The sequence below is a fragment of the Elephas maximus genome, chromosome 3, assembly GCF_024166365.1.
Source record: "Elephas maximus indicus isolate mEleMax1 chromosome 3, mEleMax1 primary haplotype, whole genome shotgun sequence".
Taxonomy (NCBI): domain Eukaryota; kingdom Metazoa; phylum Chordata; class Mammalia; order Proboscidea; family Elephantidae; genus Elephas; species Elephas maximus.
This window is the reverse complement of record NC_064821.1, coordinates 60,249,987-60,271,050: the sequence shown is the minus strand read 5'-3', so window position 1 is coordinate 60,271,050 and position 21,064 is coordinate 60,249,987. Positions and strand designations below refer to the sequence as shown.

Here is a 21,064-nt window from a genome sequence, read left to right as displayed (position 1 = left end):
TATAAGGAAACACTGATAAATGTAACCACATTAAAACCTAAAATTTCTTCACAGCAAAAACCACCATAGGGGAAAGGAAAAAAAAAAAAAAAAAAGATAAATAGCAAACTGTGAAAACATTTGCAACAGAAGCTAATTTCCCTAACAAATAAAGAGTTCCTACCAGTCACTGCTGTTGCTGTTAGGTGCCACGAGTCAGTTTTGGCTCATAGCGACCCTATGTACAACAGAACGAAACACTGCTTGGTCCTGTGCCATCCTTTAAACAAAGAGATTAGTGGTTGCCTAGGGCCGGGAGGAAGGAGGATGCAAGGGAACAGGGAGTGGCCTCTAAGGACTAACAGTTTTGTTATGGAGTGTCGAAAATGTTCTAAAATTAGATTGTGGCAATGGTTGCACAATGCTGTGAACATACAAAAAAAAAAAAAAATTGAATCTCACATGTGAAATGGGTGAATGGTATGGTACGTGAATTAAATATCAGTAAAGCTGTTTTACAATATATATGTAATATACCAAGATATAAAATCTAAACTTATAAAACTTTTAGGGGAAAATCTTTGTGACCTTGAATTAAGCAAAGATTTTTAATATAACACCAAAAGCATACGAGAAAAAAAAAATCAACAAATTGGACTTCAGGAAATTTCAATTTCTGCTCTTTGAAAGACCCTGTTAAGAGAATGAAAAGACAAGTCACAGACCGGAAGAAAATATTTGCAAATCACATACTTAATGAAGGATTGTATCCAGAATACATAAAGAACTTTCAAAACTCAGTAATAAGAAAACAAGGCACTTCTTAAAACTGAGCAAAGGATTTGAAAATCCACTTCACCTAAGAAGATATACTGACGGCAAATAGTGCTCAACGTTATCAGTCATTAGGGAAATGCGTATTAAAACCACAGTGAGAGTCTACTACACACCTATTGTTGTTGTGTTGTTAAGTGCCATGAAGTCGGTTCTGACTCATCGCGACCCTATGTACAACAGAAAGAAACACTGCCCAGGTACTGCACCATCCTCAAAATCACTGCTATACTTGAGCCCATTGTTGCAATCCATCTTGTTGAGGGTCTTCCTCTTTTTTGTTGACTCTCTACCAGGCATGGTGTCCTTCTCCAGGAAATGATCATTCCTGATAACACGTTCAAAGTATGTGAGACGTAGTCTCACCATCCTTGCTTCTAAGGAGTGTTCTGGTTGTACTTCTCCCAAGACAGATTTGTTCATTCTTTTGGCAGTCCATAGTATATTCAATAATCTTCTCCAACATCACAATTCAAAGGCATCAGTTCTTCTTTGGTCCTCCTTATTCATTGTCCAGCTTTCACATGCATATTAGTAGATTGAAAACACCACGGCTTGGGTCAGGCACACTTTAGTCTTCAAGGTGACATCTTTGCTTTCAACACTTCAAATTGACGGATGCAATGCATCTTTCGATTTCTTGACTGCTGCTTCCATGGGTGTTGATTGTGGATCCAAGTAAAATGAGAGCCTTGACAACTTCAGTCTTTTCTCCATTTATCGTGATGTTGCTTATTGGTCCAGTTGTGAGGATTTTTGTTTTCTTTGTGTTGAGGTGTAACTCATACTGAAGGCTATGTGGTCTTTGGTCTTCATCAGTAAGTGCTTCAAGTCCTCTTCGATTTCAGCAAGCAAGATTGTGTCATCTGCATAACACAGGTTAACAATGAGTCTTCCATCAATCCTGATGCCACATTCTTCTTCATATAGTCCACCTTCTCGGATTATTTGCTCAGCATACAGATTGAATAAATATGGTGAAAGGATACAACCCTGGCGCACAACATTCCTGGCTTTAAACCATGCAGTATCACCTTGTTCTGTTTGAACAACTGCCTCTTGATGTATGTACAGGTTTCTCATGAGCAAAATTATGCATAAAATGAAGAAGACTGACCATGCCAGGTGTTGGAGAGGTTGTGGAAGTATTGGAACTATCATACACTGCTGGTGGAAATGTAAAATGGTACAACCACTTTTGAAAACAAGGGTTTTCTTATGAAGTTAAACATATACCTACCATATGACCCAACCATTTCATTCCTATGTGTTTACTCAAAACAAAGCATGAATCCCTACAAAGACATATGCAAATGTTCACGGCAAAAACTATAAACAACCCAAATGTCCTTCAGTCAGAGAAAGGATATACCAACTGTGTTGTATATCTATACAATGGAATACTACTCAGCAAGAAAAAGTAACCAGCTACTGATGCTCAAAACAATATGGATGACTCTCAAAAGCATTATGCTAAGTGAAAGAAGTCAGACACAAAAGATTAGCTATATGATTCCCTGTATATGAAATCCTAGGGAAAGCAAAACTCATTCATATTGACAGAAAACAGTTCAGTGCTTACCTGAGGCTGGAGGTAGGGTTGGAATTGGCTTCAAAGAGGCACAAGGGGAATTTTGAGGGGGAAATGTTTCATATGTTGATTGGAGAAGTGGTTCTATGGATGTGTATATTTGTCAAAACTCACTGAACTTTAAATAGGTACATTTAATTTTATGGAAATTATATCTCAATAAAACTGATTTAAAAAGAAACAAAAAATGTTTATAGGAAACATATATTCTTTCTACATTTATAACAACATTTTTGTTTTGGTGTTTCTCCAAATAAGCAGCCAATCCTTAAGCAGCCAATCCTGGAGGAGGGAGGCATCAAAGGCCATTATTCCCATTTTATGGAGGTGGATAATGGGGCAGTGAGCTGGGAAGACATGTATCAAGCCTAAGGGCAGTGCCCTGAGGGCCAGGCCAGTCCCTCAGACCACATCTCTGTACCTAAGAAACTGTGTTTTTGTGTACATCGTGGGGAGGGAGAGACGGATGAGCAGAAGAAAGGCAGCAATGACCAAACTGCTGCTCTCCTCCTCCAGGAAGCCATCTATTCATTCATGATTTTCTCTGGGCTCTGTTAACCCATTGTCTATACAACTGAGACTGTGGCCTACTGGAAAAAATTCAGTCTTGGGGTTATAAGACTGGGTTTTGGTTGGATCTTCTGCTGACAGATGGTTTGACTTTTGCATGTCCCACTAACACATCTATAAATGGAACAAATAATACCCATCATATAAGCTGGGCTTTGAGGAGTGAGTGAGAGGTAAGACTCCGTGCGTCGCAAAGTGCTATTCTTTCCAGTGGAGTTCATGGTGTATCTATCTGGGCTAAGGTTTCTTACCAGGTCTGATGGGCCTGTGGGCCCCCGTAGGATCACCTTTACAGTAAGAAATGCCTCTGTCTTCTTGTACTGCCCACATGTCAGCATCATCTCCCCTTCCCCTAACCAAAAAAAAAAGCTTTGTCGTTCTTCTTGGGAGTCTCCAGAGGTGTCTTGTGGTCAGTCTTGCGAGTTCTAGGCATCTTGTATTCTTCTGTTCTGCTCCTCCATCCCCCACCCTATGGTCATAGCTGTTCATGGAGGCCTCAGGCCACTGTGAGATTCGGCCAAACCCCCAGGTAGTGACCCCACCAAAAACCAAACCAAGCCACTGGGTGCTGACCCCAGACACTCCTAAAGCTGCAAATTCTCAAGGTGCCCAGTGGGGATGGCTTACCTTCTAGTCACAGAGCCATCCCATCCCATGCCATGTTCATGCCCCTCTGCCCCTTGGGCTTCACAGAGGTCACTCACCCTGCCATGACCTTAACCTTTGCCTGGAACCTCTCTCTCCACGAGGTTCAGGCCCAAGTCCACCGGACAAATATCTTGCTGTTCACAGTCTTCCCCCCATTCCGACTTCCTCCATGCAAACCAACCTCTCTAAATCCGAGTGAGGTTCTCACCCACCAGACAGCCATGGTGAGTCTGCACAGCCCAGGTTCAAACCAGCTGCAAAGCGGCTGGACACTCCTGGAACTAGAGGGCAGGGCATTTCCTACTCCTTTCTGCACCCCACACAGTGTGCCAGGTGTGGCTGAGGGGCCAATGCATGGTAGGTTCTCAGGAAATGCCTGTTGAATTGAATCATTGAATGGAAATGCCTCTTGAATGGTTCTTTTGGGATTCCTTGGAAGGGCGGTCTTTGCCTTGCTTAGATTAATAGTAACAGCAGCTACTACTATGTGATGGTTAAGGTTGTGTGTCAACTTGGCTGGACCATGATTCTCAGTCGTATGATGTGATAACTTCTATGATGAGATTTGATATTATGTGACTACCTCCATGATGGGATCTGATGTGAGTAGCCAATCAGTTGAAAGGGAGTTTCCTTGGGCCTGTGCCTGCGTTGAATATAAGTGGATAGTCTGGCAAGGCTTAGGTGCTTTTTGCTCGTGCTGGATCCTGCAGCTGGCTTCTGTTCATCTGGCCTCCAGTTCCTGGGATTTGAGCTTACCTACACTCTTACTTGCAGTCTTGACTGCCGATCTTGGGATTCATCAATCTTCATAGCCTATGAGAAAGAGCCCTGCTCTCTGATCTGCCAGTCTTGGGTTCACCAGCCCCTGCGGCTATGTGAATCAGGAGAAGCCTCCATCCTGACCTGTAGGCTTGGGACTTTCCAGCCTCTACAACCACGTAAGCCATTTCCTTGATACAAATCTTTCTCTCTATATATATTTGTATATTTATATGCATTACTGGTTTTGCTTCTCTAGAGAATGCAGCCTAGACATACTACTACCATTATTGAGTGCTCACTGTGTATGAGACATGTTGTTCAGCACTTATATGCCTCATCTCTTGGAATCCTCACAACAACCCCATGAGGTAGACATTATATCCTCCTAGGAATCCCTGGGTGGTGCAAATGGTTAACATGCTTGGCTGCTAATCGAGAGGTTGGAAGTTTGAGACCATCCAGAGGTACCTTGGAAGAAAGGACTGGCAATGTACTTCTGAAAAATGAGCCATTGAAAACGCTGTGGAGCACAGTTCTACTCTGACACACATACAGTCACCATGAGTTAGGCGAGTAACCAGCAACTGTCATCCTCCTCCCTCCCATTGAACTGATGGAAAAAAAAAAAAAAAGAGCATCAGAGACGTGAAGTAACCCTCCTGGGATTGCATAACTATTGCAGGGTGAGTCAGGATCCACGCCAGGTCTGTCTGACTCGCCCTGCAGCCTTCCACCCTAATGTGACCTCTAGGAAGACAGTAGGTGGGCTCGACGGGGTCTGAAAACAAACAACCTTCCAGCAATGACAGTCTCAAAGCTGCTGAGTGTGGGGCTTTTTAGAGTGATTTTGAAAGTGCCTTCTAGTGGCCACTGGCCTGGGTCTGGGTCACTCCGAAGGAACTTAGCAGTCAACTTAGAAATCCCCTACAGTGCATGACTAACTTCGTCATTTAGAAAGAAGAGTCTCTAGGTCTTAGAGAGGAGTAGAGGTTAGTTTGCTCGGCTCCTTGCCTCAATCAAGCACTTTCCTCCTGGGAGGAGGGTTCATCAGGTTCTATGGCATTTATTGACTGCCCACTATGTGCCAATCATTCTGCCTGTAATCATTACAACATTTGCCCCAAGTTTCAGATGGGAAAACTGAGACTCAGACAGACAAAGTAACATGGCCAAGGCAACACTGTTATTAAGCTGCAATTCAAAGCCAGAAATATCCAATATCAAAGCTGATGCTTTCTTTCTACTACACTACCTCAGTTGTTTATAATCTAGAAGGTCTTGCTTCCATCTATCTGAAGTACTCCTGCTGAAGTTTGATCCCATTTGCTTTTATTATTATTATATTATTATTACAATTATCATTTTTTAAATATTTTATTTATTTTTAGTGGTAATATGCACAACCAAACACACATCCATTCACAATCTTTACATGAACAGTTCAATAACATTGTGTCACCACACTGTCTCTACCCATATTGTTTCATCACCATTAATCTAGGCTCTCTGCCCCTTAAAGTTCTCATGCGTGCTTTAGATTAACTTTTGTCAGTTTACGCTCGTCTACATAATTCTCTATAAAAGCACTATGCTTCAGGCAAACATTCTTTATTAATTGGGCTAACAATAGCTTCATGGGATAATTTCTGTTCAAGGTTCAAAGATTATTTCTGGGTGTTAGATTTGGTGGTTTCCCAGTCTCAATGGATCCAGTAAGTCTGGTTTCCATATGAGTTGGAAGTTCTCTTCCACGTTTTCCTCCTTTCGATTAGGATCCATCTATTGAGTCCTCAATCAAAACGCTCAGTAATGGTAGCCAGGCACCATTCATGTCTCCTGGTCTCATGGTAGTGGAGGTAGTAGTTTATGAAGGCAATTAAACCCGCAGTCCATTTCCTTCTCTGATTCCTGGGTCTCCTTCTTCCTCTGCTGTTCCAGGTGAATAGAGACCAATAGTTGTATCTTGGGTGGCCTCTTGCAACCTTTTAAGACCCCAGGCACTATTCACCAGACTAGGAGGTAGAACAGAAACTCTAAAAACAACATTGGACCATCAGAGTGTATAGACCCATGAAGCTACTTCATCATCATTTTATTCAAATTTATTAAAGTAAGGCAAATGCACAGAAAAATGCACAAATGAATTGTACCACGAAATTTAAACTACCAGATGATTTTCCCCAGTGTGAACACACCCATGAACCAGCACCCAGGTCATGAAACAGAACATCAGCAACCCTGAAGCCCTCCAGCAACCCCTCCCGTCACCACCCTGTTATGGGTAACTGCTGCACTGATTTGTAAAAGCATAGCTTAGTTTTGACTATTTTGGTATAAATGGACTCTTTTGCATATGGCTTTTTTCATTCACCATTAGTTTGTGAGATTTATTCAGTTGTTCTAGGGAGTTGTAGTTCATTCACGTAGTGTTATTGTGTGGCTATACCACCATTTATTTATCCCTTCTACAGTTGACATACACAGTTCTTTCCAGCTGTTTTCCACTTCCTTTGGTTCTGCCTTGGTGCCAATAGAGAAAGCGGGTCACCCTCCCATGAAGGCCAACCTCAAATTTCTTCCTCCCTTTTCTTTCCTAGCCTGGGGAAGCCAGGCTCCTATTTTTTTTTTTTTTTTTTATCCTCCAAACCTCCAAACCTCCACTAATTCTAAGCTTCCCCCTTAACACCCTTGGGCAGGTTTTCTTCAGGGATGGGGCTCAGGCAACTGTCCTGGTAAACTGTTCTTTGCAGGGACAGATGGGTGGGGGGATGGAAGGACTCTGGTCCCTGGCTGAGAGTACTTGCTCCCACCCGACAGGGATATCTCTTAGGAGAAGGGGGTTCACTTTCTTCTCATCTGCAGTGAGGTTGGAGGCAGCAGGTCCCAGTGCTCTGCCTGCTCTTCTCATTTCCACCTCCACCTGTGCTGGGAGGATAAGAAAGTGCAACAGAGCTCCAAAGCATGATGGCTCATTCAGTAAAGGGAGGATTAGGGCCCCACCAAATCCAACCTACTGCCGGAGTTGATTCCAACTCAAAGCAATCCTCTAGGTCAGAATAGAACTGCCCCCATAAGGTTTCCAAGGCTGTAATCTTTACGGAAGCAAATCACGATATCTTTCTCTCACAGAGCAGCTGGTGGGTTGGAACCGCAGACCTTTTGGTTAGCAGCTGAGCACTTAACCATTGTACCACCAGAGATCTCGAGGATTAAGGCAGGACCTAAAAAAACCAAACTTGTTGCCATCGAGTCAATTCTGACTCATAGTGACCCTATAGGACAGAGTACAACTGCCCCACAGGGTTCCCAAGGCTGTGATCTTTATAGAAGCAGATCACCACATATTTCTCTCAAGGAGCAATTGGTGGGTTCAAATCACCGACCCTTTGGTTAGCAGCTGAGGGCTTAACCACTGCGTCACCAGGGCTCCTACTTACTTATATTTAATACTTGTAAAACACTTAGAACAGTGCCTGACATGCAGTAAGGGTCCACCTGGATTCCAACCCAAACTCTGCCACGTACTTGCTGTGTGACCCTGTCAAGTTTCTAAACTCTCAGAGTCCCAATTTCTTCATCTGTAAAACGGGAACAGCAGTATCTCCTTCAAGGTGTGGTTGTGAAAATTAAATAACAGCCCAGGGCCTGACCTGTGGTAGAGACTCAGCCAATGGTAAATTTTATTAAGAATTGCACACTGGAGTCTAAGCTTCTTCCGAATCCTCTTCACCCACCACCTAGAGATTTTGATGGATTGTGGCCTAGCAATATCATCAAGTGTTTTTCGTACTGTTACGAGAAGGCTTGTTAGCTAGAAAACACTGCTGATGGGGGCAGAAGTAAGGGGGTTTCTAAGTTTGTTCAGACTTCTGGGGAAAGCAAAGTCTTCAAAACCTTTATGCTTTCTGATTCAGCAATTTCACTTCTGGAAATCTAAAGAAATAACCCTTAGAATCAGACAAATGCTCATATTTTGAGATGTTCATCATAATGTTATTTATAAGAATGACAAATGGTGACCTAAAGGTCACCCATTGGAGACTAGTTAAGTAAATTAAGGGGCATCCACTCCAGGCACACTACGTAGTCACTTAATATGTTTATGAATAGTTTGTTACCATCCAGAAAATGCTTATGAAATAACACTAAATAAAAAAAAGAGAAACAAACACATACTTATGCCGTAACCACAATTACATAAAATAAAGAAAAAAAATCAAAAGGAAATAAATTTATTTATTTTAGTCATGATTTATGGTGGCAAAATGTTGGAAACAACCTAAATTTTCAGCCCAAGAAGTTACATAAACTAATTATGGGATGTCTGTAAAATTAAATGCTCAGGAACTATTGCAATGATGATGTATGCATGTATATCAATATAAAACTGTATTTAAGATGTATATTGTTAAATTTTAAAAATCAGGTAATATTTTGCTCCCAGCCAAGATGGAGTAACAGGGACTGGATTTCCCTCTTGGCTGAAAAAAAAAGGTACAAAATATATGAAACAATGGTTTTCAGACACTGGACATCAGGTAACCTAGGATAGTGATCCTTGAAAGAGGGAACAAAAATGAAGTGATTCCTACTATTGCCCCAGCTTACTGTCTGGAGGGAGTTTCCAGGATGCAGCATCCAGCAGGGGGTTTTGACCCAGGCAGAACCCAGCCATCTCTGTGAGCTGAGGAGATGAATCCAGGAGTCCAAGAAGGCCAAGGTTGCTATAGTTCACAGAGCAGAGTACTAGAAAGGAGAAAGCTGAGCAGAAAGATCTCTAGAGATCTTCAGAGGGTTTCTCTCCAGTCTTCATCTGAGTATTGATCAGTCCACACTGTGAGGAAGTTACCCAAGGGCAGGCAACAATCCCTGGAGCTCACATAAGGCCAGGAATAGTCTGGGTTCCCACCAATCAGAGTGGAAGATCTCATAATTCACAGGACATTCATTGGGTAGAGTACTCAGAAGCTTATTGTTTTGCTTGTAAAGGAAAATTAGACCTAAACTAAAGGCTGCTTTGGTTCCCCTTAACAAAGCTTAAAGAAAAACCTCAAACTGATCAGATGGTTACCAAGTAACTTAATTTTATACCAGATCTATGTTCAAGAATACTTATAGGGATACAAAAATAAGCATTCAATAAGGCACAAGTCACAATGCCTGATAAGTAATAAAAAATTACCAGGCATGCAATGAAGCAGGTAAGTATGACAAATAAAGAGGAAAAGAACCTATCAATAGACCCAGAAATGACACAAAAGATAGAATTAATGGACAAAGTCACTAACAGTTATTTTAACTATATTCCATACATTTGAAAGGTAGAGGAAAGCTTTAGCGTGTTAAGTAAAAACATGGAAGAGACAAAAATATCCATATCAAACTTCCAGAGATTAAAATACAATGTCTAAAATGAAAAAAATACAGTGGATATGATTAAAAGCAGATTAGACAATGCAGAAGAAAAGATGTGTTAACTTGGAGTCATAGTAATAATACAAACTATCTAAAATGAACCTCAAGCACATGAAACATGAAGAAAACTACACCAAGGCATAACACAATCAAACTGCTTGAAACTAGTGATAAAGAGAAAACACATTAGGAATAGAGGAGAAACAAAAGAATGACAGCAGGCTTTATGTCAGGAAGGATGCAAGCCAGAATACAGAGAAGCGACACATTTAAAGTACTGAAAGGAAGGGAAAACAAAAAAGGAAACCTATCAGCCTAGAATTCAATGGCCAGCAAAAATACCTTCCAAAACAAAGATGAAATAAAGTCTTTTTCAGACATATGAAAACTGAAAAGAATTCATCATCATCAGACTTACCACAAGAAATGTTAAAGGAAGTCCTTCACACAGAAGGAAAATGATACTGGATAAAAACACGGATCTACCAAAAGGAATGAAGAGCACTGGAAGTGGTAACTATGTGAGTATACATAAAAATCAATTAGCAAAGCAGTATGTATTGCACAAGCCCATGCATTTTGTTATAGGCAGGGGTCCTAGACAGATACATAATAATGTACTGTTCTGTGGTTGCAAGATTACGAGTGACTTTTACTCTTAGTTCTGCTTATCTATGTTCTTAGTTTTCTTCTATTTATACTGTAACTATTTTTAGGAATAAATATACCAAGATGTTAATATTGATTATTTATTTAACAAGTATCTATTTAGTGCTAGTCATGGAGCTTTGAGGTATTTGGCTATTGGAATTTTTTTTCTGCTTTTCAGTATGTTTTATATTTTCCCTAGTTGACGTGTAGCTTTTTCATAATAGAAAAATATTAAGCTTTAAAAAAATGTTAAAAAAAAAAAAAAAAAGGCCTAAGCACATTTAGACCAGCCCAGAAAATAATCTTAGCAATTTTCCCAAGATTCATCAGCATTGCAGAAGTGATTAGTCTGGGGCAATATCTCTAAAACAGTCCAATAATCCCACTGTCTGTGATAATGTGGTGGGTCTGTCTTTACCTTGCTCAATCACTAGACTGTGAGCTCCTTGAGGGCAGGGGCCACTTCTTCCTGTTCATGTCTGTAATCTAGTCTCTAGGCCGAGACAAGGAACATGTCAGCTTTTAGTAAGGCATTGAATGAATGAATAAATGAATGAATGTATGTGCCAATTCAAATAATCCATCAATGCAGAGAGGAAAACAGTCCACTATATACAGTCAACAGGTTATTTTCCTAAACCAGTATTTCTCAAACTTGAGTGAACATCAGAATCACCTGGAGGGCTTGTTAAAACACAGATTGCTGGGCCCCACCTCCAGAGTTTCTTTGCAATGTTATCCACAATATGTTTGATCCACACAGTAAAATGCTTTTGTGTAGTCAATAAAACACAGGTAAACATCTTTCTGGTATTCTGTACTTTTAGCCAAGATCCATCTGACTAATGTTTATTGACCAACATTTGTTAACTATAGCCCAAGCCTTGTTCGCATATAATCTTATTGGACCTCACAACAACCTTATGAAGTAGGTACTATCGTCATCCCTATTTTACACATGAGAAACTGAATGTGTGTGTGTGTGTGTGTGTGTGTGTGCAGTTGATCCTCATTATCTGAGGGCTCCACGCCTTTTAACGCATCTGCCGTGTTGTTGTTAGGTGCCATTGAGTTGATTTCAACTCATAGTGACTTAATGTGACAGAGTAGGCTGTAATCTTTATGGGAGCAGATGGCCAGATCCTTCTGCTGCAGAGCCCCTGGGGGGTTCAAACCACCAACCTTTCACTTAGCACCTGAATGCTTAACCTTGTGCCACCAGGACTCCTTGTGAATTTGCCTACTCACTAAAATGTATTTGTAACCCCAAAATCAATACACATCATGCTTTCACAATTCCCTTTGGAAATTTGGGTTTGGGAAACTGGAGCAAATGCTGATACCCTGGCTACTGATATTGCTGTGAGTAGTAAAGTTCTTTGCCTCTAATCTAGAAGGATTGTGTCTTCTGCCAGCATCCATGAAAATGGAGTAGGTTAACTAGTAGCTCGCAAATAGGGTAAAACCTCAGACTCTTCACAGTTCTTGGCAGTGTGACTTTAGGAAGAGAAACTGCAGAGACGCACGTTCCTATCTGTGATTGGGAGAGCTCTTTCTCTTGACTTCGTAGTTAAGAAATGTTCATACAGTTTACACAACCCGGAATTCTATCTTTCTGGAACTTAGTGACCTATCTAATAATAGCTATATATTCATCTAACTTTTTGTATACTCATGGTAGAAACCTTCTAATCTTTTGTAAGTCACAGGCACCAATGCTGATAAAAATGACTTGTTCAGGCATGAGTTACAGTGTTGTTGGCCATGAGTTCAATGTTAATGGATCAAAAATACATACTAAACAAGATATCTTTAAACAGAAACACATATAGGACAAGGTTATGTATTAATCAGTTGCCCAAAAAAGAAAAGATGTGACCTTGGGATCACAGGAACCTAACCTTGTATTTCCGCTAGAAGCAATGGTTCAGTACTCACTAATTTCACTACTCCAGGGTTCCTGGTGGCATAGACCAAAATGTTAATGGTGCTTAATGGATTCACAGGTGATTTTTTATTTTTTTAAAATAAAGTATTTATTTTATTGCTACTGAAAATACACATAGTAGGATAGAAACCAATTCAACAATTTCTACGTATACAATTCACTGACATTGATTATATTCTCCAAGTTGTACAACCATTCTCGCCTTCCTGTTGTCAATTTGATCCCATATGGCTAGTTCTTTAAAAGAGCACAATACTCAAGGTAGACATTCTTTATTAATTAAGCTAAATCATAGCTTGTTTAAAGAAGACTTCAGAGGATATTTTTGGCCAAAGGTTTAAATCTTATCTCAGGGTAATAGTTTAAGGGGTTCATCCAGACTCCACGGCTCCAAGTCTCTGGATTCCATGAGAATATGAAATTCTCATAGGCAATTTTTTAATTTCTTCTTGTTGTTTGTGTTTTCCAAATTTTTTTCTACACTGAACGTGTGTCTTTTTGTAATCAGAAAGGAGAGAGGAACAAGATATTAAAAATAAAAAAAAATACAATTCCCCAGCACTAAAAAAGAGGAAGCAGAGGGAGCACATGGTACAGCCACCTGAGCTGGAGGCACAGGGCTGGGGTGCCGCATCTGCTATAACGGACAGCCTGCAGGGAAGGGTACTTCCAGCATCTGCTTCCACTGGCCTCTGCCAGGATCATGAAACTTCCCCTGCTGTGTGTGCTGCTGGTGATCTCTGGTGAGTGGACCCACATCTGGGAAGGGAAGGAGAAATGTGGGTACACCCTATGCCCCCGATCCCCTTCCTAGACTGGGTAGCTGCTGCTCTGATGCCCTATACCCAGGCCCCGCCACCTCCCCCCTCTCCAGTCCTCCAACCTTTCTACCCCTTACAAGGAGCCATGAGTGGCAGACAGCATTCTAGAATGGTAACTTGGGCCAGAGAAGTCTGGGCTTCCAGGCTGTCTGGTATGCCTCAGGACTGATCTTTCTGACAGGTGAGAAACTAGGTGTTCAGAACCTGGGAGCCTACTGGCAGACACCTATGACACTTTGGACACAAATTACAGAAATGGGGTCTCCCCATCTCACTCTACTCATCTCTGTCCCTTTGACTGGACAGTAACAATCCTTTATATATGCACAGCACTCTATTTTTTAAACACTTTCATGTTCATTATCTTCTTTGCACCTGAGGAGAGGGCTCTGTTGAGCATTGGTGAGGGGTGGGGCAGTTTTCGTGTTCTTTTTAGCGGATTAAATGTAAAAATGTGGTTGCTAGCAAACTGACCTTTTGGTTTCTTAATCCATCTTGAAACATGTTATTTTTAAAAGGATTTTGCATTTTTAATTATGGTTTTATGATATCTTGGGACTCCCAAATTCTTGAGAGGCACACATCTCCAGGGTTACAGCGAAAACTTTTAGGAAAACCATTCAACCTACAGAAATTCATCTCTCAGATGTAAAGAGACAGTATAATATAGAGACAAAATACACAGATGAAACTGCCTTCAAATGCTGGCCCCACCATCTCATTGCAGTATGACCTTGGTTAAGTCACCCAACTCTTCTATATTCTCATCTGTAAAATGGGCATAATCGCACACCCTTTTGAAGGGTTGTTATAAGGATGCTAATGAGAAAATATATACAAAGTGTTTAGTAATAGTAAATAATAGTAGAAAGCAATAGATTAACACATAGTGCATGGTAGTGATGCTGCCTCGTGCCCACCATGTCTAACACCTGGGGGTGGGGGTCCATCCCCCTTGGGGGAAGTCAAGGATGGGGAAAGGTACCAAGGCAGGAATTGCTGACAAGCAAAGCCAGTCCCTCAAAGCCACTATACCCGCAGATTGAGTGCCTCAATTTCCTAAGCCTAGGTCTTCTCACTGTTAAATATAAGAAATAATATCACCCAAAACCTTCTGAGTCAGAGTTGAGTTTATCACTTGCCTGGCAAGAGAGAATTGCATCATTCAGGTGTGAGTTTAATGTGTTTCTGAGCCAAAATGGAAAGAGCTGCATTTAGGGAGAAAAAGGAGAAGGGGGCCACCAAGAAAGGCAAAGATTTTAAGTTCAAGTCTCTGATTGGCTCACAAGATGGACTGTAAATTCTTCTTTGCAATTGGTTGCCTTCTGGGTCCTTATCACTAAATCCAGGAATCTAGAATGGGTCGTATATGGCTCCAACAGGGCTCTACCATTTAGCAGCATGGTCAAAGCTAGCAAGATTTCTCTTTAACATCCCATATAGCAAGAACCATCATGTCAAAGAGGAATGGCAATGTGGGTTCCCAAACACTGAGCTTCTCTGGGGGATACAACAAATGCAAGCAACCAGCTGCCGCCCAGTCACTTTTAGCTGTGGCCCAAGGCTGCAAGGTGATTGCACCCTTTGTCCCCTGCATGAATCCTTCCCAACACCCCTCACCCAATGGGGGGCTGTAAGAGCTCATGGGGCTCAGTCCCTGTTTACTATTTATTTTGTTTGCATGGGGACCTTTCATTGTAACATCATGTATCTGACGGGGGTGGAGAGGGCTCCATAACTAGGGTCACTCAAAGTGGGGACACAGTAACCACTCAACTATCATTTTATTTTTAATAGTAGTGCCATCCCAGTCTTCCTTGTACTCAGCTCTGTCCGGGTGGACACTCACTGTGTTCCTGAATCATCTTTTCAGGTCGAGCAAATGTACATTTCAGTCCCCTTCGCTATCTTGTCTGTTTCTCCCAACTTTGCCCTTGAATTCATTGTCTTAATGTATTTTATTTCTCCTAACTCAACACAGTGCAGTCCTCTCTCCCAATTAAATAAACTCCCCTTATGATCAATTTTAACTAGCAGTTATTATGATTGAAATGGAAATATCCATGAAAAGTATAGATTTATAGATCATGCTGCCTCCCAAGAGAAGCACACATGCTCTTTAATACATGAGTTTCTTTAGGGAATGAGGGCAGGGTAGAATGAGTGGTGAGTAGAGATTCTTGTCATTATTATTCAGAGTGGAAAATCAGTGCCTAGGGAGGGAGAATGGAACCAGACTGCCATGGGTTTCTATCCTGGCTCCTCCGCTTACCAGTCACTATAACCTTGGGTGCAGTGGTTAAGAGCTTGGCTGCTAACCAAAAGGTTGGCAGTTGGAATCTGCTTCTTGGAAACCCTATGGGGCAGTTCTACTTTGTCTTTTAGGGTAGCTATGAGTCAGAAATGACTCAATGGCAGTGGTTTGTTTGTTTGTTTTAATGACCTTGGGCTGGAGGCAATGATGGTTCAGTGGCAGAATTCTTGACTTCCATGTGGGAGACCCGCATTCGATTCCTGGCTAACGCAGCTCATGTACACCTACCACCAACTGTCAGTGGCGGCTTTCTGGTTGCTATGATGTTGAATAGGTTTTAGTGGAGCTTCCACACCACGACAGACTAGGAGGAAAGGTCTAGTGATCTACTTCTGAAAATCAGCCAGTAAAAACCCTGTGGATCACAATGGTCCAATCCAAACTGATTATGGGGATGGCGCAGGATCAGGTAGCATTTCGTTCTGTTGTGCATGGGGTTACCGTGAGTCAGGGATCAAACAGTGGCAGCTAACAGCAACCTAACCTTGGGCAAGTTACTGAGCCTCAGTTTGCTCATCTGTAAAACGGGGATCAAAAAGAGTATTCATTGTATCAAGGTTGGTTTCCTAGTTTTGACAAACATATCACAATTATGTAGAATAATAACATTAGAGGAAACCAGTAAGGGGAACGTGGGAGCTCTCTAAAGTATCTTTACAACTTTTTTAAAATCTAGAATTATTTCAAAATAGTTTTTTTTTTTTTTTTTAAATAACATTAATCTCATGGGATGGGCTAATAAATTGATACATGAAAAACTGTAGGATGGTGCCTGGGACTCGCGGTACTTATTGTTCTATTCTTAATAGCGATGCCAGCCCTGTGCCCCACCAGCAGCCACCTGAGATTTCATCTTTTCTCCCCACTGCTGGGCTGTTTGACAGGTGTGATTCCAACCCAGAGCGGGATCCTGAACCTGAACAAGATGATCAAACAAGTAACCGGGAAGATACCCTTCTTCACCTATTGGTTCTATGGCTGTCACTGCGGACCTGGTGGCAAAGGCCACCCCAAAGATGCCACAGACTGGTAACCACCTCCCCAGGCTCAGCCTGCAGGTGGCATTCTACCCTGCCTTCTACCCCGGGATCCTCTTCTTTGCTTTCCATCCATTTAGTGAATATTTGTTGAGTACCTACTATGTGCCTGGAACCCTGCTGGTACAGTCCTAGCCCTTCCCTTCTAGAGGGTTCCCCAGAGTCTCAAAGGCCCCTCCCTTGCATTTTCAACCGTTAATCCAGGCATAATACAGCATCCCCCTCCCCCACTGCCATTACACATTAAGTTTTTTAAAAGCCCACTTCTTTTTGCCATTGTTCCACTTGATCTTCACAGCAATCCCAAGAATTAGCCAGAGGAGGGCTGAGAGCCAGCCAGACCCGGGGTCACATTTCTGCTGTACCACTCCCAGGCTGTGTGACCTTGAGCAAGTGGCTTAACCTCTCTGAGTCTTATTTGTGAAATGAGGATAATAATAGTACTTCTCACATAGAGAAATAATGAGGATTAAAAGAGAAAGCGTATATAAAGCACACAGGGAAGGTGATGGTTCAGTGGTAGAATTCTCCTCTTCCATGCGGGAGACCCAGGTTTGATTCCTGGCAGACGCACGTCATGTGCAGCCACTACCCACCCACTTGTTAGTGGAGGCTTGCGTGCTGCTATGATGCTGACCAGGTTTCAGTGGAACTTCCAGACAAAGGGACAAACTAGGAAGAAAGATTTGGTAATCTACTTCTAAAAATCAGCCAGTGCAAACCCTGTGGATCACTTGTTCCGACCTGCAACCAATCATGGTGTAGGACTTGGAATAGGTTCGTTCCATTGTGCATGGGGACACCATGAGCCAAAGGATGACCTGACAGCAGCTAACAACAATAGAAAGTACGCAGTAAGCACTCAATAAACATTAGCACTACGATGCTAAAGGAGATTAGAATCCAGAGGGCCTTGACTTTTCCAAGGTGGGCACCTGGTTCTCTCCCCTGGAGTGGGGGCAGTCAGAGACCCAGGTTGGCCAAGGCCCTGCACAGGTGTGCTCCCTGCTTCTCCCTCCCCACGTCCTCTCCCTCTAGGTGCTGCAGGGCCCATGACTGTTGCTATGCCCTCTTGAAGAACGAAAGATGCTGTTTCCACACGGACAATTACAGATACGACTTCCTCGAAGGGGAAATCCAGTGCTGTGAGTGCCCGGCCTTGGGGCTGGATCTGGAGGCCAAGAAGGGAAGTCTGGCACTCACTGTGCTTCCACATCCTTGTCTTTCCCGTTTGGCCAGTGGCAGCAGCTAGGCTTTGGAGGGGATGTGGAGAGATGGCCAGGGCTTTGACCCCTTCAGGGCCTGGGAGGAAACAATGCTTGCCTATGTCCACCAAGCCCTGTCAATGTCATCAGAGGCAGCCTGGGTGTGAAATGGATTAACATGGATCCCAGATGTGCCACCCACTAGCTCTGTGACCTTGAACATGTTACTTAACCTCTCTGAATCCGTAAACTCAGGATAATAACAGTGTTCTACCCCCTGAAGCTGTTGCAAGAACTAAAACTAGAGCAGACAGAATGAGCCTCACAGGATGCCCCCCACATAGTGGCTACCAATATTACTACTACTGTCATCAGTATTGATTCTCTAACAGCGCAGTGAGGAGGCACTGCCACTCTGGTTAGCTCCATTTTACAGGCAAGATAGAGTAGGCAAGTGTTTGCAGCAAATGACAGAGCCTGGCTAGAACCTGGGTCACCTGGCCCCCCCATCCTTGACAGTGTCCACCACATGGAGAAAGGTGGCAGGTCCCAGGGCTGAGAGCCGAAAACTCATCACAGAAGTCACTGTTGATTTAGGGCTTAGTAATAATAATTGTCTCTGTATCGTGCAAATGATTAATGTGCTTGGCTTTAACTGAAAGTTTGGATGTTTGAGTCTACCTGGAGGTGCCTCAGAAGAAAGTCGTGGAGATCTACTTCTGAAAAATCAGCCATTGGAAACCCCATGGAGTACTGTTCTATTGGACACATATGGGGTTGCCATGAGTAGGAATCAACTCGATGGCAACTGTTACTTGTCATAATAACAATGATGACAATAATATCCAACACTTACAGAACACTTACTATATACCAGGGATTATGTTAAATGCTTTGCCTTCTTAACCAAAAAGCAAAACCAAACCCATTGCCTTTGAGTTGATTCTGACTCAGAGCAACCCTACAGGACAAAGTAGAACTGCCCATAGGGTTTCCAAGGCTGTAATCTTTATGGAAGCAGATTGGCACACATCTTTCTTCCGAGGAGCGGCTGGTGGGTTCGAACAGCCAACCTTTCAGTTAGCAGCTTAACCATGGCACCACCAGAGCTCCATCTTTTACTTCTTACTTTTATTTAATTCTTATAACAACCCCTGAGGCTACCTTTATCGTTATCCCCATTTTACAGATAAACTGAAGCATACCACCACCTCTCCTGCCTCAGTCTTTGCATATACTGTTCCTTCTGCCTAGAACACTTCCCCTCTTCCACCCCAGAGGCTTTCCCTAGGGGGAGCTGACCCTTCAGATCTCACTGAAGTGGCCCTTCGACAGAGTCAGGTCCCACTGTGCTATGATCTTGGAGCCCTGCATGGTGCTTTCCTCCCACTCGGCATGGTTTGTGAAATTAGTTTCTGTGGTCCTCTAATACCTGCCTCCCCCGCTGGAATGTGAACCTCACCAGGAGAGAAGCCATGCCCATTTTGCTCACCCCTCTCCCCCTCAGAGTCTGCCACATGGCAAGTGCTCAATAATTGCTTATCAAATGGATGAATTTGTAAATAAAGGAGCAATGGCACCCAGGGAGGTCATGGTTCATGTCCAAGGTCACACAACTAGGGTTGAAGGAGTAGGGGTGGATGCCCAGGTTCATCTGCCACTGAAACTGAGGAAAGCTGAACTGCCTTCAGAGACCCCCTAGACCCACACCTGGTTCTGCCCCAGGAAGGGACATTGACCTCCCTCCATCACTCCTTCCCACAGCGGACAAGGGGAGCTGGTGTGAGAAGCAGCTGTGCGCCTGTGACAAGACGATGGCCTTGTGCCTGCAGGAAAGCCTACACACCTACAATAAGCGCCTGCGTTACTACTGGCGGCCCCGTTGCCAGGGCCAGAGCCCAGAGTGCTGGGAGAGGTCCGCCATGAAGTGACCTGTCTGTGCCCACACACCCCCACCCTGTTCTTCCATCACCTTGAGCTCTGGAAGCCGATAGAATTGCTGACTCAGTACTTAACCCCCGCGAACCAGCCTGTTGTTGATGTTGTTAGGTGCCATCGAGTCGGTTCAGACTCATAGTGACCCTATGCACAACAGAATGAAACACTGCCCGGTCCTGTGCCATCCTTACAATTGTTGTTATGCTTGAGCTCATTGTTGCTGCTACTGTGTCAATCCACCTTGTTGAGGGTCTTCCTTTTTTCCGCTGACCCTGGCTCCTTTAAATGCTCCCTGGCTGATCATGGTTCATGTCACTGAACTGCACATGTGAAGATTGTTGAAATGGCAAATATTTTGTTGCCTATGTATTTACCACAAAAAAAAAAAGGCAGATCAGCCAATCACACAATGTAAACCTTATTTGAATCTTGATTCAAAGAAATTTAAGAAAATAAAAATATTTTGACATTTATTAAGCAAGTGGAAATTTGAACACTGATTAAACGTATAATGATATTAAAGAATACTTGTTTATTTTTAAAAAATGCCCCCTGAGGGGGTCCCGGCCCCCTACCCCCACCATGCCCCTTTGACCTTCTGAATGCTGCCAACATGGATGGTAGCTGTCTCTCCTGAGGGTAGATCAGAGCCTAAGGAAAAGCCAAAGCCAGGAGCTCAGCAGGAGCCCTCAGGGATAGTGTTTGGAGCCAGCACAGCAGGGGTGGGGGCTGGGGGCTGGGGGCTGGGGCCAAGGGGTGCTAGGGTCTCCAGGGTGTATGTGGCTCTGCTGCTTCCCCATCACTGCCACCCACCGGCCTCTTGGCCCCAGTCTTACCACCTCCCGCCCAGTACACTTGAGAGCTACAGCCTTAGCCAGCTCTCAAAAGGGAAGTTCTGGTCTTTCGGTCCTTGTTACTCTTCCTCTTAAAATCTTCCACCATCCCCGCATCAGGCCTCTTACTGGGCTCTGCGACAGTGCATGGTGGCCCTGTGTCCTCCTCCCCCTACTAGGCTTGGGGACCCTTGTGTCAGGCCCATGACAGTCCCGCACTCGGTTTCATCCCTGGCGCTCCGAGCAGTGCCCAGCACAGAGAGGCCTCTGTAAAAAGCTCTCAAAAGAAGTCCTGGCCCAAGTGGCCTTCTTGCTCCAGGCACCCAGATCCACCAGTTAATGGGCTTGAGCTCTGCAGGGGTTTGCTCAGGCTGGGCCTCCTGCCAGAAATGCTCCAGTCTCTGGCTGTCTCCACAAAGGGTTAACCCTCCCCTAGCTCACCAGGGTCTAAGAGCTAAATCTCCTCTGTCTGCCTTCTGGTCCCCAGGCTCCAGGGTCTCTCTGCCTCCTCTGAA

At 43.3% G+C, this 21,064-nt stretch overlaps 1 protein-coding gene across 1 annotated transcript; it reads left to right on the top strand.

Moving 5' to 3' along the window:
* The first annotated feature begins 12,997 nt into the window (after positions 1-12,997).
* Positions 12,998-20,225, top strand: PLA2G2D (phospholipase A2 group IID). Its single transcript, XM_049878141.1, has 4 exons — positions 12,998-13,144; positions 16,421-16,565; positions 17,612-17,718; positions 19,543-20,225. The coding sequence occupies exons 1-4, from the start codon at positions 13,105-13,107 to the stop codon at positions 19,707-19,709; spliced, it is 459 nt and encodes a 152-aa protein (XP_049734098.1). The 5' UTR covers positions 12,998-13,104; the 3' UTR covers positions 19,710-20,225.
* Positions 20,226-21,064: the final 839 nt, after the last annotated feature.